General features: G+C 35.5%; 4 protein-coding genes across 5 annotated transcripts; 2 read left to right on the top strand and 2 right to left on the bottom strand.

Moving 5' to 3' along the window:
* LOC124305374 (armadillo repeat-containing protein gudu) lies at positions 1-3,536 on the top strand. Its single transcript, XM_046764723.1, has 9 exons — positions 1-139; positions 311-617; positions 852-1,142; positions 1,254-1,502; positions 1,603-2,034; positions 2,128-2,532; positions 2,629-2,850; positions 2,930-3,045; positions 3,134-3,536. Exons 1-9 carry the CDS (start codon positions 93-95, stop codon positions 3,165-3,167), a joined length of 2,103 nt encoding a protein of 700 aa, XP_046620679.1. The 5' UTR covers positions 1-92; the 3' UTR covers positions 3,168-3,536.
* Positions 3,224-7,175, bottom strand: LOC124305383 (receptor expression-enhancing protein 5-like). 2 transcript variants are annotated; one of them, XM_046764738.1, is made up of 4 exons: positions 6,866-7,175; positions 5,854-6,086; positions 4,961-5,096; positions 3,224-4,813 (listed from the first exon to the last, which is right to left on the bottom strand). In XM_046764738.1, the coding sequence occupies exons 1-4, from the start codon at positions 6,990-6,992 to the stop codon at positions 4,767-4,769; spliced, it is 543 nt and encodes a 180-aa protein (XP_046620694.1). In that variant the 5' UTR covers positions 6,993-7,175; the 3' UTR covers positions 3,224-4,766. The 2 variants fall into 2 exon arrangements, with proteins under 2 accessions (XP_046620694.1, XP_046620695.1); XM_046764739.1 differs by lacking the exon at positions 6,866-7,175 and adding an exon at positions 6,247-6,764.
* Positions 7,176-8,229: 1,054 nt separating this feature from the next.
* LOC124305384 (BAG family molecular chaperone regulator 2) lies at positions 8,230-10,486 on the top strand. The gene is made up of 3 exons (XM_046764740.1): positions 8,230-8,648; positions 8,966-9,078; positions 9,689-10,486. The coding sequence occupies exons 1-3, from the start codon at positions 8,483-8,485 to the stop codon at positions 9,911-9,913; spliced, it is 504 nt and encodes a 167-aa protein (XP_046620696.1). The 5' UTR covers positions 8,230-8,482; the 3' UTR covers positions 9,914-10,486.
* A 51-nt stretch (positions 10,487-10,537) lies between these two features.
* Positions 10,538-24,590, bottom strand: LOC124305382 (ras-related protein Rab-23). The gene is made up of 6 exons (XM_046764737.1): positions 24,237-24,590; positions 20,509-20,630; positions 17,920-18,082; positions 16,680-16,759; positions 15,888-16,081; positions 10,538-13,664 (listed from the first exon to the last, which is right to left on the bottom strand). Exons 1-6 carry the CDS (start codon positions 24,267-24,269, stop codon positions 13,531-13,533), a joined length of 726 nt encoding a protein of 241 aa, XP_046620693.1. The 5' UTR covers positions 24,270-24,590; the 3' UTR covers positions 10,538-13,530.
* Positions 24,591-25,006: the final 416 nt, after the last annotated feature.

Raw genomic sequence — 25,006 nt, 5'->3', positions numbered from 1 at the left:
AAGTATATATTAAGTCTCAAGTATTGAGGTGATTAAATTTTAGCACACGTGTTTGAATAGTTTATAACTCTTGAAGAACATTTTTTTCCAATATGCCAAAGAAGAAGAAGCCAATTGAGGAACCACCAGTTCCTACCGAGTAAATATTATAATTTATTAGAGCGGTAACATTCACCAAGATTTAATTTGATTTCTCAACAAACGTAGCTGTGCACGTTTTACCATGATAATCTGTGCGCGCGTACTATTCATTGTTTTATATAAAACCGTCCATCCTTACCATGTGTATAATTAGATATTTATCCTTCAGGCCAGAGCCGGAATTGCCTTTGGAGTTAGACACTCCACCAGGAAAGACGCTCGTCTCCGCAATGACTGGCGAACCATTTGGACCCAGAATTCGTTACATTGACGAAAACGCTGAAGCGGAAAGCTCCGACGATGAGCCAGAGTCCGAAAGCGATAACGAGGGGAGATTTTTAAAGGATGACCTAAAGTCCGGTGTGCCATCAGAGTTTTGGCACATTCAGAAGCTGATAAAGTACATGAAAGCCGGAAATCAAACAGCCACAATGGTTTCCCTCTGCCTACTAAAGGACCACGAACTCACCTCAATGGTTCGGTTACTTCTATCGCAAAGATGAGAAATCGGTCGAAATTGAACCAATAGTATCGTATTTTTATGATGAGGATAAATAATATGAGGACTCCGTGTGTAAAAATCGGTGCTTCTTATTTTAATTGATCACTATAGAATAGCGAATAGTGAATTATTTATTACACATAGTACTGCGAATTATGACTGGTTACTTTACCTCAAAATTTGAAAGGGACTCGTCTGGAAATTTCAGGTGATACAGCACCTCATACAAGATATGGGGGGTTTGGAAGTTCTGGTAAACCTTCTGGAAACTCGTGATATAAAGTGTCAACTTGGGTCGTTATCTGTGCTGTTACAACTAGCTACTAGCTCGGATATGAGAAAGGCTTTAATTGATCTTGACATCGTCACCCCTCTTATAAACATCTTGAAGCATCCAGCAAGGGATTTGCAGGTGATGGCTGCCGAAACTATGGCAAATATTGCTATGATGAGGAAAGCTAGAAAACAAATACGGATCCGTAACGGTATACCTTTGATTGTAAGTTGAATATAAAAAAGTATAGCAAGGATTTAAGATTTACTAAAATTCAATTATCCTTAAGTAACTGTGCCATAGAAAAACTCGTAGTTCGTAATATCGTTTATTTAGTTGGACATTATGGATGTGCCGGATTCTGTGCTACAAAGACCTCTCGAGGAGCTGAAAGAAGATGAGTGCGAGCTTGTCGCCGTAGCAATCGGATGTGCGAAGGCACTCGATTCTTTGAGTAGTAGTCCGAAGATCAAAGAAGATCTACGAAGACAAGGGGTCGTCTTTCACATGGCTCGCTTCTTGCGCTCTTGCCATACGCAATTGATTATTCCTACGATGGGAGCTGTACAGCAGTGTGCCGACTTGGTAGGCTACAGTTTTAAAAATCAGTCAAACAAGTTAAAAATATGCTTGTGAATCAAATTAAGCTTAAATAATAAGCATATAATTTTTCAATTCTTTTTAGAAAGCATTCAGAATAGCCTTCGAACAGATGGGCATAATAACGGACATTATTCGTCACATAGAAGATAAAAATGTGAAATTGAAAGAAAACTGTGCATTGGCGATACACAAGTGCGCTGATAATAAATTGACTCGTGACATGGTCCGTGAGGCTGGTGGATTAGACCCTTTGTGCAAGTTGGCACAAAGTGATGATGTAAGGAGTAACAAGCGCCTGCTGGCTGCAGTGACAGGGGGCATTTGGAAATGCGCCATGAGCCCGGAGAACATAAGTAGATTCAATCAAAACAATTTAGTTGCATCACTTGTACCGCTGCTGGAAGAACATGAGGATGAAGATGTTTTGACAAGTGTTGTCGGTGCGCTATCCGAGTGTTGCAAGCATCCAGAGAACAGAGATATACTGAGGACATCGGGGGGCCTCCCCAAATTGGTAAAAATTTCTAAAAAAAAATAACAACCATATATAACAGTAAATTGATCTTCAAATAATGAGGCGATGTGCATTTCTATTTTCCTTATCTAGATCCGGCTATTGAGCTCAACGTACGAGCCGTTACTGAAGAACATACCTTTGGTGCTCAAAGAATGTGCCAAGGACGAGCAATGCATGGACATTATAAATGATCCTGACCACACATTGGACGGCGTACGTTTGATCTGGTCCCTACTCAAGCATCCCAACAATGTCATCAAGAAGAACTCATGTTATGCTTTAGTACCTTGCATAAAATATGCCAAGGACTCACCTGAAATGGTAAGAGCATTTGTCGGTGGTTTGGAGCTTACGGTTAGCCTATTGGAGTCTGAGGATGTGGACGTTTTAAGTGCTGCTTGTGCTACTATTGCTCAAATTGCTACAGATCCTGAAAATTTGGGCATATTAACGGATCATGGTGTTGTCAAGATGCTGGCTGATCTTGTAGACACTGTAAGCAATGCAGAGGAGCTTAATATTCAAATATTTTTCAGAATGTAATTTTTAAAAAAATGTGCATTTCGTAATTACCTGCAATCACCACCACAGGAAAATGAAAGTCTGAGAGCTAATTTGGCACTGGCCATTGCATACTGTTGTGAATGGGAGAAGAATAACTATGAGTTTGGTCGCTTGAATGCCGTAGCTCCATTGGTAAACTATATGACTAGCAAAAGTCCAGAAGTTCTCAAGGGGGTCACAATTGCATTTTGCCACTTTAGCAAAGAACCGCTCAATTGCATCACAATGCATACTTGTGGAGTTGTCAAGGTAAGAGTAGCATATGACTAATATTTCTTTTGATTGAGTATAATTTGTGAGATGATGATTTCTTCTTTGTAAATTGCAGCATGTTTTGCGGATGGTCGGATCTAAAGATCCAGAGGTTCAAGTGGCGGCGGCTACAACTATACGAAACATTAGAAAGCTAGCATTGACTGCAGAAAAGTTCCACTATGGGGAAATGTGAGTGGATAATTTCCGTGTCAGTTTTATGTCTTGTAGCTTTTGCAAATATTGGGATAATGATACTAATTAACTTTATCAATTGCAGAAGTTCGCTGTATGATATAAACTATCAGAATTAACAGAAAATTGCATACAGGACTCAAATAATATTTTAGGAAGAAACGCTTAACAGTGCTTTTGAAGTTAGGATATAAAATAAATGGTTCTTTATTCATTTTTTTTCCAGACAATTCATATTAGCTTTATTATTAAGTTGTAAAGAAAATTGTCTTTTGAGGCACCGCATAATTCTATTTTATATAAATGTAATATAATCAGTTGAACATCCTAATAGAAAAAAATTGCAACAAATTGTTAAACCAGTGTCCTTAATCATCGAATATTTTTATCACTAATAAAACGCAAAAAGTAAACAATAAAGTTACGAGCTCAACATGAGATTCAATTACGCCAATTAGTACAGGTTTGGTCATATCTCCAAAGAACAATCTGCAGGTGAAAAAATAATTTCTTTGTTAGTTACTAGGAACTGTCTTCTATCGACACAAAATTTTCCTAGAGTTTGAACGTGTTGAGGCAAAAGCAGAATTGCAATCCTGATTCATTTTTTCTAATCGTAACCGAAGTGTAAAATCTTTTTAATACAAACATCACTTAGTATATTCTACTTTATCATAATCCTAATATAGTATAGCAAGAGATTCTTATCAAAAGCCATTGAATACTTATATTTTAGAATAGCGATGAAACTGATCTATGGTTATGTTGTACGGTATACTGAGGATCATAATACGGTGATTTCACCATGCCTAGGTAGATAAAATGTTTATTTAGTGCAGAGTTTAGTTTTTCAAATCTATCGGTATTCAATAACTAATTTTTTGAAGATGCATCATCATTTTTTACTATGGCATAGCATCAAAGAATACTCTGGAAATATGTTCAACAATAACCAGTAATTTATTTCAAGGCTATGAAAATTAAATTGAAGAAATGTCAACTGAATTATTGGTTTAAATTACTATCAAAACTAAGTGGAATAAAAACGCATTACATGCAATAAAAACCAAAGGCATTATTCTGTACAATATTTGTAATCAATATATCAACCTGATTAAAATGAATCAATTTCAATGGCATTGTAACAAAAAAGAAGTTTAATTAACGAACAATTTCATATCTAAAGACATCATATTGTCAGATTAATACAATAACAATGCTACAACCACAGCACTTGAAAAAATATCGTAAATTGTATAGATGTTTAGCGTGCTAGGCATCTTATTAGTCACACTAACTTGACTCTCATACTCAATATCGTGTGATTTTACGAAAAAGGACACGCATATAATTTTGTAATACACAAGTGCTAACCGAAGCCAGAAAACACAGTCCTAAATCACAGAATGCTTTGAAAAGACATTAGTAAAAGAGTCGTCATTTTCAAATTTCAAAATACACAAATAGAATTTAGCTAATTATAAAGTGAAATTACTATTCTAAGAAATCTTGCCAATTTACGTGTGATGTAAGATGTAGGTAAATATTCCAAGTTAGAACGTTTGGTAAGAAATTAATACACAAATAAACCTGGCGAGATTTTAAGCCTAAAAGCCAACTTGATTCTCAGGAATGGACAGAGAAGAATTTAATCAACTAGTATAAATTTAGGAATCATTTCTTCGGTGAGTATAGAAATTTCTAAAGTGGGTATTCATTTAATCTTTCTTCTCATTTGTGAGAACATCCGCTGCCATTTTCACCGCTGAAATAATATCGTATGTTAGGCTAAGTGATATAGGAAAAATTTCATATAATGACTAGATATACTGTTTTGCATCGAGTTTAGGTGATTCATGGAAAAACAAAAACAAAAAATGTCCTGTTCGATCTATAAATATTATATAATTACCAGAATTGCGAGCGTTGGAAATCATAGCATCGAGATTTGGTTGGTATTGTAAGAATTTGGGACGAATGACTCGGCGATAAATGATTAAAGATCCATTATATTCGATTGGCACCATAAGCCAAACATAGAAAAGGCACTGTGAAAATAAATTCGTTTTTCTTATATGTATAACATACACTTTGCATATTGATATTGAGTGATAACCAGGCATTTCTTGCTCCAGTCAAGGTAATATAAGTAGTCAAGGGCTCGTCACTTTATGATGATTTTTTTTTTTTTGACGCTGTAAGTAGGAGCTAAATGAAGCATTCAAACAACCTTGACGCATGAGTTTGACTCTATAATAATAAATCATTCGACTACTGGCTCTAGTTATCAGCTTCAGTGTTTGTATTTATTACAGGCTGCGTACAACTTGGGTAAAACGGTTTGAACTGGAAAATCATAATTTTCAGTTCATCCACTACCACAATAAGGAGTTAAGATATATAGTGGAACAGATGGAATAACTGAATACGGTGTGAATATCATATGAACCAGTGATGTTTTATAAAATGCTTATTTGTAATTGCTTGTGAATACATTTTTTTTTCGTTTTTAAAAGTTTGTAGATTTTGGACTACGATGTTAAAATTTACAGATTATTCATTCATTGTACCAACACACGAAATATGCACTCTTGTATTTTTGAAAAAACCAAAGAAAAAAAAGAATAAAGATCGATATGTTACCTCGATTATGAATTATCAAAGAAATTTCGATGTTTATTAATTTTATGTGCAATCTCAAAAACTAAAAAGTTGATCCTTGAATAATAGAATGAAAAGAACTGGATCTATAAACTGGTTCTTTTCATGAAGGCACAACTGTGTAATAAATTTCGATCTGCTTACCTTGATTAGCCAGTAAATTGGAAGCCAAAATACGATATAATCAGCAAAAAATTCGATAATGGTGAAAACTGCAAATACAACCCAGTAAGTTAGCCATTTTGTATCGTCATCTTTTTGGGGACTTTCCAAAGCTTTCATGGAGCAATAAGCCGGGTACAAGAATCCGATAATATTGCAGACCAACTGCTGGCCTATCCCCACTACCAAATAAACTGCGAGAAATCCCACAGATGCTGAAAAAAACAATGATAAAATAATTCTACTACTAGAAGTAACAAATTCTAACATTTACATACTATTATTCGTGATAAATACAGCGAGGAAACGATGTGGATTAACGGGTTAGAGATTTTAAAGGTAAGTAATTTCGTTAATAAATAGTTAGGCAATTACCATATTTAATTACTGTGAAGAAATCTTTTTCGGATAGATTATTATGAAACAAATTCCGTTCACTATCCATATTTTCAACACTTTCTTTGCGAGCCACACCTGCCATTGCGGATGTAGTCTGATAAATTACAAGTTGGAAATGTAGCCAATCTTGTAATTTTATTGACAGTACTTATCTTGACAAATGAGGTGAGCTAGTGAATTCATGATAACAGTTTATCTGGCTTAGTAGTCGTGATGAATGGCCAGCTTTTATTAAATAATTTTGAAGTAAATGAAGGCAAGGAGCGTGTCATGTACATACGTGGAATTTGTGCTTTAATCAACTTGCGGTCATTTTGAAAACCGGTTAAGATTGTGTTATCGTTAACTTATCTGGAATCGAAATACTGTCTGGAGAAAAATCAAGACCACGTTTACTGCGTGTATAAAAACTTAAATAAGGTTGATCAACAATTGATGTTTGCACGAAGTAAGAACGAAACCCGAGTTAGTAAATTGGGGCCGAAGGGTAATAAAACTGAAAATGGAAAGATTGTTACATAAAGGAATGACGGGCAAAATAAGTGTTCAAAGTGCAAAATTCATAACAGAATGCGTGATAGGTAACCTAACTTACCTAGAAAAATGTAAAGCCGGTCTATCCCGATCTTTTGTTCAGCAATTGCGAAAACATTTGTCCACGGTTTGCTTTCATCTCGCAATGCTTTATCCAACGATTCTTTTATCACTGCTATTCTGGCCATTTTTGTTTACAGGAATCTGTACACCTGCTTTCAATATAAAAACCAAAGCGTCAATCGCCGTCAGCGGGTTGATACTCAATGCCACTCAATGCTTTAGTATAGGAATCTTATTCGACACCTATTGCGACACATTACCACCTGAATCGAGCTGGGTGATGAAATAACTAAAGATTAGTAGAACTTCTGAGTTTTCCCCCACGTTTGTTGGTAATACAATTTTTTTCGCAGCGCACTCTTGAGAGATAAAAGTAAACAAATTTTCATTGTTTGCTGTTATTAAAATCAGTCCTACCACTCTTACTAGCAATTTCCTTTTCAACATTTATTTTTGTCGCTGTGGTAATAAAATATCATAAGTTTTCAACGTAGTTTTCAATTGGTTTTCAAATAAAAAAATGGAAGGGGAAACTTGTGTCAACCCGCTTATTACCGTCGAAGGTCTTTTACCGCCGCTTCATCTTTGTTGGGCTAGCCTTAGATGTAGCTGGACCTTACCACCGGCAGGGCTACATACCGGAGAATGACAATAGTAAATGGCAACTTGACAACAGCCTGAAATCACCATACAGCATCACATAACACAACTGGACCAATGTAATGAAAATATACACCATATATATTTATAATATGCCGACTACATTTGATTTATCGATTCTCAATACAGCCGTTCAGTGTGCAGATTTGTTATAGCACTACGTAATAGATTACCGGCGGAGTTTGCGAATGCGGGTGGTTGTCGTTTGACGTAAATGCAAATCTCGTACACAGCTGAGCCGGCACGATTCTTAAATTCTCAATATTTTCGAATAGGTTTACATGCAAAGCATAGACTTATAATTCTACTTATATGAAGCAAAGTATATATACTTTGTTCGTATCAATTGCGTGCCATTTTATGCGCCAGCTCTGCGCCTGTCATTTTAACAATTTCGGCGGGATATTCGCATAATTTGTATACAATGTGTAATATACATACTAACAGCAACTATCATGCGTTGACTGATATCATGTGTATTCACGTCCGTTTCTGCATTTATTATCCATAAAATTTTTACAATCACAGCTCCAGTCGGCTGCATTTTTGACCGTACATAAATAATAACACCTTTTATTTTCTGCATAAGCATGCACAGCAGCCGACGTGCCGCCTTCTGTTAGATCGGACCAATGAAAGACATTTTCTACTCGATACGCCAATGCGCCACATACCAGTGTCGCACTCAGCAGTTGGTACCGAACTTTCGCGATGTTTCCCATCGAAAAATTATACATACATATAGGTGCTGAGTACCGATTGATTGTCAGATCCACGAAGGCTGTCAGATCCAAAGGAAATGAATTATCACTCATAACGTGTTGTTCCACCGGGTCGTAAAATTGTGAAACACTATTTTTTTTCGGAAGTTTTAATAGACGTTAATTGGAATTACGGTAAAAGTGTCGTCTCGAAGTAATTACGAGTGGGAGATAATAGCCAGTTTGCAGAAATCATGGACAGCAAACAGAGAGATAGGTTAGTCAGTATCCTCGATCAGGTCGAGGCTCGTGTTGAGGAGTTGAGAAGAGAAGCGTGGGAGCTTGAGGAAAAGAAAGAGAACTTATTAAGCACGTTGGACGCGCTTCAAAACAACGAAAGTGTATTTGAATTAGTGACCGGTAAGTTCGGATCGAGTTCGGTAAGTTCGATCCATTTAAATCCGTTGACAACAACTATGAACAGAAAATTCTAGAGGTTAACGGAAACAACAGGAAGCCCCGAGTTCACGTTGCTACGAAATAATGAGATAACAACACGTAGTAAAGAATTTTTCCAAAATTTCCTACTGCTGTAATAGAAAAAGACAAACCTGTAAACAAAATTGTGTTTTCACCGTGCATTGTGAAATTTTGCTATGATTCTTTCTATTTCATATCTAACACCATTATCCACAATCACTTTTAATCAATTATTTTTTTATTCTATAACCGAGTAGAGGAGAGAGAAGAAATCATGAGATCGGTGGAGAGGTTGTGGGTGCGGACCTCGACAGTTGAAATCCTCATTGAAACTCAGCGAAATACAGATCAAGAAGAATCTCTGCACAAGGTAGGAAAGACTTTTTTATGATTGATGTTTTGCTGAATGAAAATCATTATACGTACCCATTAAACATCCTATTTTATCTATGTTTTTCCACGTAATTACGCAGTTACTTTATTTGTTTATATTTATATCTTTGTAACACAATTACTTTTTTAATTAGTGAGTAGGTAATTAATTTCCATAATAAAATACATGTAACAGACCACTGGCTTGATAGTCATTGAGCACTGGGTGGCCAGCTAACGTAATTGTCACTTTTTTATGGCTTGCATCAAGACCAACACTGCATGCTTATATGTCATTAATTGATTATATTACTAGGGTGGTAGAAAATTTAATATGTGGTAATGGTTTATAATACTATAATAGGATTTTTCATATCTTGAGAGACGTACGATTTCAAAACCGTTGTTAAGGCATTTGCTGTAGCATGAATTGCTGGTGATGAATATTCCTAATATAGCTAATATATTTAGTGAAATTTAAAATGATTTATTCGGATATTCTACATCGAATTATTTATAATTGATAATTAACCAATGAAAACTATTCGTCACAATTTTTTAGTCCTTAGAATATCTGATCCGATCTGATGTCGTATGTTTTGTTACAGGTAAATGATTTGATCGACAGCTTGGTCATCCAATTGCAAGAAGATCCCCAGGCTACACGAGAGCGATGTAGGAGGTTCATGAGTGCTTGTACTTCCCATGGTCCAGAATATTCAGAACAAGTCTTTGAGTCTGCCATTTTAGGTTGTACTTTAGATGATCAAAAGCGTATTAAAAAAAGACTGCAGGGGCTGCTAGATTACATTAGTAAGATGCATACAATATAATTTTAACGAATATACGTTTAAGAGCTTATTGAGAAGATTTCTCTTTACTTTGACTTTCGAGCGATCATATTATATACCATCATGGTCTTTAACATAGTATATTATTAGAGTTCCATAGCAAAGAAGCAATATTTTCAATGAAACATTGCAGATATCATTTTCTCATAATTGATCAACCAGATTGCAGGTGTTCCTCAATTTCCTAGAGAACAAGCTAAATGATAATGAAGAGAAAAGTTCGAATTTCATATTTACGATTATAGATAAAAAGCAACTCTGATAACACATAGCTAACGTATAGAGCATGAAAATATGAATTACCATTCAGCTACGTTAGAGGAAGAAATCAAATTTAATCTAAATCGAAAGTTTGGTCTGTTTGCTGTCAGTCCATTTTCTGTACTTATTTATTACATGTAATGTGAAAAAGAAAAACTACCCAATGATAATTCCTAATTTAATTCAAATACTTGATATTACACCACGACAAATTAAAACATAGTGAAGAGTTTGTAATACTTTTGATTTGTTGAATAATAGGCACAATCGTCTGCAACGCACGTATTAAAAGATTTTTTTTAAATTGCGACTTCCAGAGAAAACGGAATTATTTTTTTATTCAAATATAAATAGAATAATTCTTGAATAGAATAATACTGTTTTTCTAATCGATTAAATTAAAATCAAATTCGAACCTGGTGCGAGAAATATAGAACCTGTTCCTTATATTTTTACAATTGGTCGCAACTGTTATATTATAAAAGTTGTATAATCAATTGTTAGCTTAGGTATACATGTGTGATGAAAGGTTAAAAAAAATTCGTGAAAAAAATTACTTCATCATAATCTATAAATTGATTGCGACTAAATCAAATTTATTTCGACTGATAAGACGTCATAGAAAATGACGATTATTTCAAGACAATGTAATGTCTCTTGTTATTATTAAAAGCTGTTATACAATTGGGAAGACTATCGAGAGTCATCAAGTCTTGTTACATTGTGTCCTAGTGTAAAAGCCTTATTTTTTTATCAAATTCCTAATAACATATGTAATTTTTATCCTGTAATCTTATAATAAACGCGTAGCGCTGGGCAGCACTCTATGTTATAGAGTATGAACATTTTTTTCTTTTTTATACGGATATGTTTCACAGACATAGTTGACCTGCTATTTATAATCCGTATACATTATATGTATATAGTATATGTATATTGTGTAAAAATCATGTCTATTGTCATTGCTGTGATAATGGACATTCATATGGAATACAAACATCGAAAAGACAGAAAAGAATGTAAGTTTATCAATATGCCTTTTCCACAAAAATATTCATTGGTCGTAACGACACACATATATAGGTATAAATCGGACCTTAAACATCAAATTGTCTCCAATAAATGTGTCAAGCTGCCATTCCTATATAATTTTCCCGGTATTATTATATAATACACATATACATGTATACGTATAAGCGCAATGTGTTTCAATCGTGTCTAAATAAAAATTTATGCTGAAACGTAAAATTCATTGCAATGGTAATTTTCTACGCTGAATAATTTGTATTCTTAGTTCAGGCAAATACCGCATCTTCGTCACAAAGTTACCCAATCATCAATTTTATCAATTCTTTCATTAGTCTTATCAATTTTACAACATATCTAAAAGGCCGTAATTTTATTATACAATACAGCTAACGCGTTTTTGATAGTAAAAATGTCTTTAGCCCCAATAATTTATAACCACGTATCTTGGTTTTCAGACATGAATTTGCATATTCACCACTGTAATCGCTGTAATAAAATGATAAATTCATCGTGGAATACGTATTGTGCGGGCTCCAATGTGTACGACGAGTTTCGACTAATTGTAAGTTACACGAGCACGCAACGCTGTACATACTTGCGTACAAACATACGTATAGTATTTTTTATTTTTTCAATTTTTTTATCATGTATACTCAAGTTGTTACGCGTAACTCACAGGTGTCTGGTGATGTCTGCGAGGTATTACAGGTATATAACATACTTACCTATATATATAGGTACACTTATACTCGGTCATTGGCTCTTCCGCAAGGCCTTGTAAAAGGTGAAGGCCACCCGTCGGACAACAGAAAAATACGTGTACTCGAGATTGCAGTTTCCTTCATACTTTACGTGTACGCTTAACACTAATATCATTATTTGTTATTGCATTCTGAAATTTTTTTTTTTCATATCGTGCATTGTCCAAGTATACGAAACTCGATTTCCGGCTCTTCTACGGCGCTGATCGCGACTGCATTCACGTAAGGAGATTCACTACCGAATATGTACTATGCATTTCATAATGTACACTATGTTTTTTTTCTTATCCTCGGCAACGGTTAAGCTCATACGTCTGTTCAATACATAATGCACACGACAAGCACCCGTTATACCTATAACGCAATTTTGACGATAATTACGTTCTAATGATTGACAGGTAAGTTTCCGTTTCATCATTCTCTTTCTTTTCTCTATGCGATAAGTAATTCTTTGTTTATTGTATTTGGTTAATTATTTCGGCGTAGGTACACACATCCATCCTTTTAATTCATTTTCATATGACTACCGTATGCGGACAGCGTTTTTTCATTCTTTACATATTTTCTTCTCATGCGATCCATTAAATTGGTGTATAAACGAAAAAACCAATTGATTCGCAGCCTGTCGCATTATTGCCAACGATTGTTCTCGATATTCGTTATATAATATTATTGTTATTACAAATTACAACGTGTATAACATAAATACTCTATATCATTATTACACCTGTCTATATATGTATATGCGTATAGTATATAATGTATTAATTTTAATATTGCTCCTATAAAATTGAAAAAGTAAACTAAAATTATAGAAATTATAGTCGCAGTGAATTGCGGGAAAGTGAAAAAAAAAAGAAGAAAAAGTGGAAAGAAACGAGACGTGAAATAACAAAATTATTAATCAATCTGTATAGAGTATATGAAAAATAAAATACATATTTACAAATTACTGTAAAATCATATTTAAAGATTTACACCTACCACTATTATAGTTATTTCGCAGTAACTCCTACGTATTATGTAACTATGTAGTTTTAAAATGATTTTCGATTTCTCTGTTACTATATAATTACTTTACTCCAATATACGGACCGCGGATTTCCATCTTCTCGTATAATAAAATAACGATAAAATCTACGTGTCTAAGATACCACGTCATTAAATCACTGGATACCTGGTTCCTTTAACCCCGTGCCCAAAGTTACGGACCGACACATGTACAGGAGTAAAATAAATCTTCTTACGTCTCTAGATGGACGGTCATAATTCTTTCTGTCAGACTACCTATACATATAATAGGTATCGTTGTACATATTTTGCGGACGGTTTGGATTACATACATTCAACTTATGATTAGATTCATCGCGCGTACTTCACAACGTTCTCTTATATTAACGACTTGTGTGCGTTCGTGAGTTTTTCCCAAAAAGTTTCTCGTCGGTATACGCGCGAAAAGTGGACGTTGCGACGAATCTCCGTTGAAGTAAAAATTGGGCATTAGCTGACTGCGGCCGTATCGGAATAACTGGGTATAATGTGTCGTCGCTATAAAAGTCTGCAGGCATTTTTGACGAAATTCTTCTTCCTATGAGTCCGGGTTTTACTACCTCCTGGTCGCAAAACTATCGTTCCATTCCCGGCGCTTCGACCACCCGTTGATCCGTTCGGACTAAAGGCACCTGGAACGTTAACGTTGTAAAATTATTACAATTGTTATACGATATTATAATTAATACGATTCCCTATGCGGTTAAGATAATTAACGCGATATTAAGGCTTAGGTGCACCGGTATAATTAATTAAGGATCATATAACGGTGCGTATAAGCTTTTAATGCGGGAGTTGAGATGGGTAGGCACTCGTGCTGACAATGAATTTCCTGTGTCGCGTAATTTCTTTGCTCCTTCTGCTGCAGCGGGAGCCGTAAAACGCAATTCGCATGGATGAATTCATTTTCTCATCCCAGGTCACGGGCGCAGAGAATACATATCACGAAAGTGACGAATGCTATTTCTCATTTGCTAATATTCTTCAGCCTCGTTGAACCAAGAACCTCTGCTGAGGCAAAAAGCTCCGTGCTTTAAGGGGACACTGATCGATTGTTACTGTGCTTGTTTGTTCTGTTCCTTTTCACCTCTATTCTTGTCAAATGGAAGCTTGTGTTCCGTAAGCTATATAATACGAGTCCGTCAACGTTCGTGACATTCGATACATTAATAACGAAATAATTTCGCGTTGAAAAATAATTACACGTGGCAGAAGGCCGACAAGAATTAATATATAATGCCAATTCGGTTTGTAACTCGTGTAGAAAATACGAGAGCCATGGTATATTTAGAGGGGGAATTTATCGCGGAAGAAATCGGATGAATAAAATAATGATAAATACTGTATAAAATTAAGAATTGGAACCTACGGTTTTCGCGGTACATACAAGATATATCGCGTGACGAAAAACTTGAAGCACCCGAGGTATTCTATGATCCTACTGTGTAGTTTCTCCTTGGCCATATCCGTTGCTCTATCGATCCTTATACTTAGAACTATAAAGTCTTCTGACGTCACAGCGGTCATCGGCTACCACAATGTGTACATATATTAGGTACGTACGCATACCTACATACACATGTTTACAGACGATTTATGTACACAGTATAATTACTGCAGACCCCTCGCTGATTCTGGCCCAACTAAATCGAAACACTTTCGGAGTTGACCCCTTCAGTCACGCTTTATTTTGCCGAGTCAATTTTCATAACAATATAGTATTACTTGGTTTTTGGGGTTGCTGATTACGAATCTGAAATCAGATATTAAAAATTCAAGATGACGGACCCAATGTGGCGGACGAAGATTTCAAATTTGAACGAATACGGTCAGAAAACTTTTTCACTGATTAGATTCGCCGTAATGAATTTTCAAAATATAATTTCAGATTCGTGATCAGCGGCCCTAAGAAACCCTGGACAGAGTTGTTTCTCCGGATTCTACCGAATTTGAAATTTTCGTCCGCCATATCGAATCCACCATTTTGAATTTTTTAATTCCGATTTCAAATTCTTAATCAGCGATCCCTAAAACTTATAATTTATGTAAAACATGTATATGCGCAGAGCGTTAACTTTCTCGGAAATAAGTTATTCCTTCAATTTTCACGACATTTTCGATCTACTTGTTTCTAACAATAATGATTTGTATTATATAGCAATTTACTCTCGAGTATTTAAAAAGGGTTGAATAGAACAAACCCGATATAACGAACAGGTTGCAGGTTTGCGTCAGAGTTCGAGAGAAAGGAAGTCACAGAAATGATTAATACGACTAAATTAATAACCATGAAATTGTGACGCAATCGGCGTGTGAATTTGAAATTTTATAAAATAAATTTAGGCACATGATCATTTTGTAGAAGCAAACGTACGCAGAGCGAAAATTGCTCGGGCTCTCGCTAGGAATATATCGTACATCTTATATATTATAACGGGAAAAAAATAATTTTCCATGAAAAATTAAGGACTATGAAGAATTTCATTAAACCGGCACAACTGTTCGCGAGTCGCGATAACAAATTGTGATATCGGAAAATCGATACCGTAACGTATAGCGTGCAACAAAAGAACGAAAAATAATGAATCATTCCTGAAATTAGATAAAGAGTTTGCGATGAAAATATATGTTGTGTTTTTTTTTTTTTTTTGTTTGTTTGTTTTATTTCAATGCCCCGAGAAATACGGCAGCTGGCACGGAACCGAATCTTTTTCAGGCTCTTTAAAAGGCAGTTTTTTCATTGTAAAATAATGACGAAGCGTATGTAATAGGATATATGCTGCGTATAATGTGTAATATAAATCTTACGAATGATATCCAAGCTTAATTACGTATAATGATTACGCGGGACGTACTTATGACCGATGGAGACCTTGGCCCCGCCGAGTATAGCCTAAGATCGTCCTGAAAGTCATCCTCGCATCTTCGCATCTCGTGGAGACATCGGGACGCCAAATGTCGAAATACTCCTACGACCCCGACGTCCTCTTTAACGGAAGTTCTCAAGAGCTTACAGCCGAGGGCTCTGCTCAGTCTTTCGGCTTCTTCTCTGAGGAAAACAGCAAGGAAAAAAAGAAAAGAAAATTATAAAATTCAGTCATAAATATTAATACGTATGTATAAGCGACGATTTTATAAGTCTACCTTATATATAAATATATATATATATATATATGTATATATGTGCAAAGGGTAAAGTATTTGTATCTATTGTACGTGCAACCGTATTTAAAATAATAATAATAATAATAATAATAATAATAACAATGTAAATTGGTAAAATCATACGCGTGTATGATTAGATTTATTTAACAGCCCCGCTGTGATCCGCGAAGTTATTTATCGGAGTAATTAAATCGCGGTATTATAAACGTTGGCGCGGAAATTGAACTGCAGTTTTATATACCTTATATATATATATATATATACCAAGGAGAAAGTATCTTGTTCTCAAACTGCACAACGATATTGCAGCGTAGTGTGCAATAAGGTAATACGCGAATATGGGAAGATAAAAATAGACATAAGTGGTAAAAGAAAGGCGTCGCTATAAATCACGTTGCATATTTCATTTTATCGTATTTCAATTTCGCATAAAAAGATATAAAACTTTACAACACATAAATTTAGTGAAATGTATAACTTACGGGTCTATAACGCATTGATCGACCAGATCCATTTTGTTCTGTACTAGGACAGTCGGGATTTCTCCGCATTCATTTTCTACCTGTAAAAATTCAATCCATTGGTGTGTATTTCTATTTCATGTCATTATATTGTCGAAACGTAAATGTAATCATGGGAACCTCGAGTAAAGTGTAAATACTTGAGAATTCTTAAGAAAATAAACCGCACACGATCGCATATAATTTTGTGTACATGCACGCGTGTCAGAATAAACAGAATACGAATATATGAATGTCGTTATATCGAGTGTGTGACATCACGAATACCGCTCGAAGGAATTATATTAACGATCCTGAATTCGCGTTGAAAAAAACAAAATTTTAAAGCACATATTCCGAATTTCTCCGTATAGTTGATTCGTGCAGTATTCGGCTCTTTATGACCTATAAATTATTTATAAATCTTGGATTGGTTCTCCCAAGCCGATGAGGTAAAAAAAAAAAAATATATCGCCCTAAAATGACACACCCTAAATTGTACACAGGTAACCTATAACCGTATAACAATGTATTTTCGAACAGGCGAAGTACACCTTCCGTCTTTTAAGCTAGACTCTTTACACGCTTGTATTTCCTGCCGAGTTCTCTCAACTTTTAAAATTATTTCTTCTGGCTACGTACAAGGGCAAAGAGTCTTCGCCAACGGAGTTGCATCTCCCTGCACCTTCATCTCGTCCATCGGTCTCGGTACTCGCGAGCTTATAGTTGAGAATACATTTTATGAGTTTCCAGAGAAAGAACTTGGTCTCGAAACCGGATTTTATTTAAAGGTATTCCAGAGCCTGTTTCTAATAGACTCGACCTCTTCGTACATATCTTTAATTCATCCGACTTGCTTCTAGAGTAAACCGCGTGCATCACGAAGTTTTCTGTAATACATCGCAATTCGAATATCAGAGACCAAAAGGTCGAAAAATCTAGCATCACGTTGCATTCATCTGATTCATGTAGGTTTCAATTCTTCAAGCTATAGAAATAATTTCTTCAAAGATTATCGATTAATCAAAATTTGTAGTGTTTTGATTATTTATTAACAAATTTTTTTTCCTCACATATAGTACTTTTCGATTGTTTCTTTTTTTCCTCCATCAAGATGTAACTCGGCGTCGGAGTTTTTTGTACCTATACTTATCTGAAGAAGAATTCCGAACAGCCAGCTGACTTCCCAGACGAGAATTTAGTATTCATAGTAGATACCTACCTTCAATTTCCAGGATGGTATCGCGTCGAAAGATTGTCTGTCCGTCGCCGAATAAGCGAGAACACAGGCGTGAGCTCCCCTGTAGTAGGCAGCTGTAATAGCGTCAAATTCCTCTTGACCAGCGGTGTCCCAGAGCATAAGGCGTACGTCTTCGGCGTCGACTCTGTTACAGGGAGAAACATTCGTGAGTTGTTTATTTTTTTATTCGTATTGTTCCTCATCTTGTCATTTATTTAAAAAATAATATCTCGAACCGTTTGAATCATATATTACTCTGCCGAGAAAACTTTTACAACAAGATAGTATTCTATGGTTTTTGGTGTTGCTGTTTACGAATCTGATATCAGATTTTGAAAATTCAAAATGGCCGATCCGATATGGCGGACGAAAATTACAAATTTGATCGAATACGGTCGACGAACTCTTTGCAAGGGTTTTCGGGGTCGCTGATTTTGAAAATCTGATTTCAAATTCGTAATCAGCGATACCAAAAACCTATGGACAAAGTTTTTTTTTCCAAATTCCATTGAATTTGATATTCTCATCCGCCATGTTGGGTCTACCGTCTTGAATTTTTAGAATCCGATTTTGGATTCGTAATCACGGTAAAACATACCTATCAGTATACTGTCAGAAATAGCAAAAATTCCGCGAAGAAATATGTTGAAAAATTCTCCAAATGCGCAAAGAAATGAATATAAAATAGGTGGTAAGAATACTAACCACTACGACTGAAAGGATGAGGATCAAGTTGGTCTTTTGATTATATTATTATCATTCTTATTATTATCGCGAAGAGAGACGTGTAATTCGAATGTTTCCAAAATTTCATCCTCTCGAGTCGTTCGTACGATTAATCAGTAGCAAAAAAATTCGCATTTAGATGCAAATAATTCAGTTCGACGTGTTCGTTTTGCAATTAATATATTTAGGACGTGATCGAGAGAAAATATTCATGCGTCAAGCCGTGTGTGTTGTACCTATACACGTATATATTCTGGTGTTCTAAAGTATGACGAACGATGGTATTACAATTGCAGCTATAAGTGACTAGTTACATTTGAAAAGAATTTGAAAAGTTGAGTAATGAACGATTTGCTCGCATATCGAAAAGATTTCCTGAATTTTTACAGCTTGATACGGATAAAACTATTCTCCACGAATGGAAATTGACTCGTCGTATTTGTATGATTTTTATTTTTTTTTATTTTTTGCACAGCTGCAATTTTTATAAAAATAAATACCTTTAGGACTTGAGATATACAATTGTAATAGTTTTATTAAGAGCTCAATCTCAAGCCGAAATTCATTATACGCGAAGGTTGCTCGCAAACGATGAAATTGTAATATAATACTAACGTCGTTAACGTAATATTGCGAAAAATATACGACATGCTATGTGGATAAGTAATTTATGCTGCGGAAGCGGCAATTATTCGGTAATAATGTCCAACACCTAATAGTGAGAGATCGTTGATATGTCGTGTTATGCGTATGTTATACACATATATATACGAATAAAGAAATGATTGACGATCTGATATACGTGCACCGCGGAAGCGAAATTAATACTAAATTATTAACCGATAATAATATGCGTACATATACACATATGTGAGTAAATATCATTGCATACACATGCGTAGACACCTAGAGAGATAAATAGCCGTGGAGAAAACATGGGTGTAATACCAGTGGTAGCGATCATTTGAATTTCATTTCTGCGAACGGACTCGCGGTATAATTGATGGCAATCATTTGCCTATTTTGCTACTTTAAATCTTATCAATTTTTCACTTATTATATAAATGTATACGACACGTGTGTACAATTATACGTAATCTGTCCTGAATATAAACTATACGTATATAAGTATAATTTAAAATAAAGCAAAGTAAGTAAATAAGAAGTAGAATGCCATATGAAAGGAGTTTATAAATAATCGAACAAACTTCCGCGTAAATATTATTTCAGCTGAGTATATGTATAAAAAAAAAAAAAAAACATTTCAACGCGGATTTATCGAGAGCGTGAAAAATAACGAGTTGTCGCAACAGAGAACATGCGTGAAGCGCGTATGTTATTATTATTATACGTATGTATAACACTTTATGTGACAGAACGAGGTAGGGAAGGAGAAAGAGAGGAACTGGGAGCGAGTGCAATATAAACCAGTAGGACAGGCCGACACAAATTTCTCGACATGGAACTAGACAGTGTAGCCTTCACACTTTGCCTATTCCACATACCAACACCCACGTTTATAACATAATATGTACCTAGATCGAAAGATTGTATTAAGATGAAACTACCGAGAAGAGAGAGAGGGAGAGAGTGAGAGCAAAATAACAAACTCAGAACTTGTCACATAATAATCAGCTTTCTGAAGCACGAAATTTTTGTTCTTTCTTAAATTTTGATACGACCTGCAGAAGATGGTTCGAGCGAAGAATCGAACGTAACTTATTACCAGAACGTCATTTCGTGCTTTGCCATGTTTCAGCATGCTCAACGTGCGAATTATACCATCCCTGTGTATAATTTATGTAATGCTATGCAATTTCAGTACGTGTAGAGTATTCTACTTACTCTATTTGTCGTTCCAGAAAATCAACACCGATTGTCTTCTTGTAATCCCTCGTGTATGTTCCTTTGCAGAATCTTTGTATCATGGACGATTTTCCTACGGCACCGTTTCCCACTATGACCACCTATAATAGTAAACCATGGTTCACGATACCGTCAACTACGTTCCAACTTCGTCAATTCAAGAGGAGAATTAAGAAAGGCAGAATTAAAAGCTATTTTTCTTCCGAAAAGAAAGAAACAAAAAAACAACAACAAATTCCTTAGAAAATATTGGCCTTGGCAGTTTTTTTAATATCTTTTCTTAATTAAGAATGGCATTCACAGCATTTTTTAGTACTCCTCTTCGATCAGTAATATGATAATCAACATTCTCGCAGAGAATTTTTATTTAGGCAGACGTTTGCACATTCAACGCCTGATCGATGGTCGATAATGAATACGAAATTGATTATGTTTATGTTTAAAAAATTGACGTTTCAATCTCATATCCGCACCTATATTTATACGATATATTAGTCATGCGAGTTTTATTCGGTGTAAAAGCGTGGATACATAATGTATTATATGTGATAAACACGAGTGTGCTGTATAGGGAAGTAAATTTATTCACTTTTGGAAAGAAGCTAGTGAATTTTACCTCGTTGAAACAACTTCTTATTATACATATATATATATATATACATTATCTTGATATTTCGGTCACGTATAATCTATCAACACATTTTAATTGGCGAATATTTATTCAACGCGAATGTGTACCGTGCATAAAATAATTTTTTAATTTCCATTTGCGTTTTATGTATAAATTTTATATTATCCACAACCGCGGCTCGATTTGTCGCGAGAATTAAACACGCTGCCAAATTATAATATCGGTTAACAGTTAGGCGTGCAGGCACAGTTTGAAGTGGGTCAAATCGCGGAAGGCCGAAGTCCGGATTCACCTGAATAACCGGTCTTCGAATTCAGGAAATGAATCGAAGAATATATGGACTCTCATTGGGTCTCGTCACGGCAACGTGTACGCACTTTAAGCAATAAGGTGCATATCTATAATATAATCGAGCAACCGAATTGTCGCTATTGTACAGTTATACACTGAGAAAAATTTCATTTGTTACAGTAACTGGAAAAATTCACTAAAACAGGTATCGTTGAAAAAAAAACTTTTTGAATATTGTTGGAATTACGAAAAACGAGGTACGCCTAACCATTTTGCGCTATCGTCGATCATTTTTTGGTAATTGCAACGCAAAATCATTATCTGAGGTTTACTCTACTTTTTTTTAGTTAAACAAGGCTTTAACGTCAATTTATCGTTGCACGAGCGTTAAAGTTTAGCAACAGTTGCAAGAAAATACAGTAACAGTGATCGTAATGAGAAAGAATAGTAACGGATACTAGACTTTCCGGTAACAGCTATAAAACTAATTTTCATTTTCTACCTAGAACTATATTTTTCTATTGTGGTAAAGAATGAAAATAGTCAAGGACTGAGCGGTGACCGGAACTAAAAATTTCTCTCAGTGTGGCGATAATATTATGGCTGAAAAATATGATTTCAAATATTATAAAGGAGCATAGGATTAGAATTGTTTGAACAGGTGAAGTACCGTAAGGTATTGGAAAGTGTAGATATAATGTAAATAATGACTCTTAAAATTTTTCATAGAGTAGAGCGAGACGTGTGTTATAAGTTGAAGCCCAAGTTTGTCCGCATCTTGCTCCGCTTTCACCCACCGTCATGTTTCCTAGGTACATAACTTATTTTCCACTAATTGTGAGAGATTCGAAAATGTCATTTGCGAGAATTTGGTCTTGATTTGCACGCTCTATAAATCGCTGCGTATTTTGGATATGACTATCTAAAAATCTAGATAATTATGATGATAACGATCAGGATGGTGATCCTCGTTAATTTTGAAACGCTAAATTATTCCACGGAAAGAAGAACTAGCTGCTATGCGAGTCCGGAATGTGTGTGTGTGTGTGTGTTTTTTTATCGGCAAAACTGGTTTTCGCAAAATCTTCTCGTCGTGTTAATATATTTATGAGTACGAGCAAACTCGACATTCGACATAAAGGTTTCCATCACTGAATATGCGTGTACGGTTATATTTATAATTAATAGCTTCGCGATGAACGTATTTAATTAATTCGATTCGAACAAAACATAGCCGTGACCCTGATAAAGATCGAAACATGTTGCTGAAAGTTTCAGAGTTACCGGAAGTGACTGATAATTGCAATACGTATTCGTTAACTTTTCGCGCAGTATGAAAGCAAGTTTATATTTTAATATATTAATTAAGGATATTTGGTTAGAGTTATAAAGCCAATTAGTAAGTTTCTTGCTTTTTACTTTTATCCAACATTCCGAATGTTGCGTTTATCAATGCGCATCGTACAGCTTTATGTAAATCGAGTTTTGTCTCATTATATTTTAATAACGCGTTTCCTTGTACATAATTTCTCTCCGGATAGATACGATATAACATATTATTTATAAGGTATAGTACATAGTTGTATTACATATTTGAATGTGATCATATTGAAGTTAGTAACGTTGCCGTAACGATTAATGCGGAGGAATTTGAATTGTATGAAATTCATTCAACCGTAATAAAACAAAACACACTCATATTTCGAAATCTTAGTTCCTTAAAAATCGTGGTAAAATTGAAAAAATAGTGATTTTTTATCCCAATGGTTCGTCACGAACACGTTACTAGCTTCAGTCTCGTCGAATATGTGTGTGTATAGCCAACTCGGCTACTGCACTGAAGTTATCGCAGCGTCTATAATATTGTACATTATACGCAACGAGTTGTAAGACGATCGCTAATTAAAATCGGCTGGTTGAGCGGACCGAATAATAATAAAAATAAAAAAGAATACCTACATACAAGGACGTTGACTTCTTCAAACAAACAGCATCAAGTCAGAGAGTTAGAGAAACTTATTTACGATCGTGATGTGGTCGGTGTCCTGAGCCCGAAAAGATACGACGGGAAGAAAAAAACTTTATGTCACCAACCGCGGTATGCATGTATGTATGTACGTGTAAATACATATTTATACGGGTACACAAGGCACCGATGAAAAATCACACGCATATAATGCACATGTGTACCGTTAACACAATCAAAGATGGAGCTGCAAAGGCATTCTTACTTTCTTACGGCCCCGTGTATGTAAGGTCATACGTGTAATTTCCCAGGAATAACGATCATGAATTTAACACTGATATGCAGGAGGGTAAAAATATCCGCGAATAAGCACCGTAAAGCTTGTTATTGAGGTACGCGGAATTTGAACACGTGCACAGATTATATGTACAATAAATGTCAACAATAATTGTGCAAAAGTTTTATCGTTTAAACGCAGTGCCTGTAATATAATTATTGTCCATGGTATTAAAGAAATGATGTGCTAATTCAAGGGTTACAATTAGCGCATAAATTTACTCGTATCAATAGACATATAATTTGCGGCTATACACATGCCGGATCGTATAGAAGGCAGATGCATCTATTTCACGGATGTGTGCGTGCAAAGTGCACCCCTTTCTTCGTTCGTGTAAAACGTCACAGTATATTAACGGTGTATTTATGTTGATTGTGCGAACGGTGATCGAATAGAAACTGTAGACGATTGTTCGATCGAGTTTATTCGATAAAATTCGATGGATAAGTTAAAACTTTGTGGCTTCTATAAGAGTTTCGTACCTTAAGTGATATTTCGAGTTCTTCCTCTCGCATTCTGACTCCGCTATGATTAGCATAATATCCAACAATTTTCTATTCCCCTTTCGAACATGGGATAATTCCTTTTGTCAAACTTTCATCGTACCCACACTTTTCCGGTATAATAAACTCATCTTTCCCATCCGTTAATCCGATCGGCTAAACACTCCCGAACACGGCTCATTCTTGCGTTTATATTTGATTGATCCTTCTATCACTTGTGAAAAGAGAGTAAATCGTATATCGCTATTCACAGACCTCGCTAAACAAAAAGATGCACACGCACAACCCGCTATCCTCGAATACGCGGTAGCCGACCGTCGACTGAGCCACCTGTGACAGACACCTGCCGTCGCGAGCCGCTTGGTTGGCCTAGTTATTTTTGAACGGTCGGGGTGGCACACCTGCTGCTGTAAGCCACGAACAAAACTAATTGTTACGGCGGAGCGCGGTATTTAGATAGGGACAAAAACGTCTAGAGTTCAATAAATGATTCGGAACTAATTGTAAACGGAACATCGGAGTCCTTTAACGTAAATTAGTGCAGTATAAAAGTAAAATACTTAAATTTGCTAGTGAATATCTTCCAATGAAGGATCTAAAAGTACAAAAATAAAAAAGAACACCCGCGTCGCGAGCCGCTTGATTGGCCTAGTTAATTTTGAACGGACGGGTTGGCGCGTTTGTTACTGTAAGCCGACAGATGAAACTTTGTCCGCAGGGCGCGGTATTTAGATAGGACCAAAGACAGG

The sequence above is a fragment of the Neodiprion virginianus genome, chromosome 5 (assembly GCF_021901495.1).
Source record: "Neodiprion virginianus isolate iyNeoVirg1 chromosome 5, iyNeoVirg1.1, whole genome shotgun sequence".
Taxonomy (NCBI): Eukaryota; Metazoa; Arthropoda; class Insecta; order Hymenoptera; family Diprionidae; genus Neodiprion; species Neodiprion virginianus.
The sequence above is the reverse complement of the archived record's forward strand: the minus strand, read 5'-3'. Positions and strand labels throughout refer to the sequence as shown.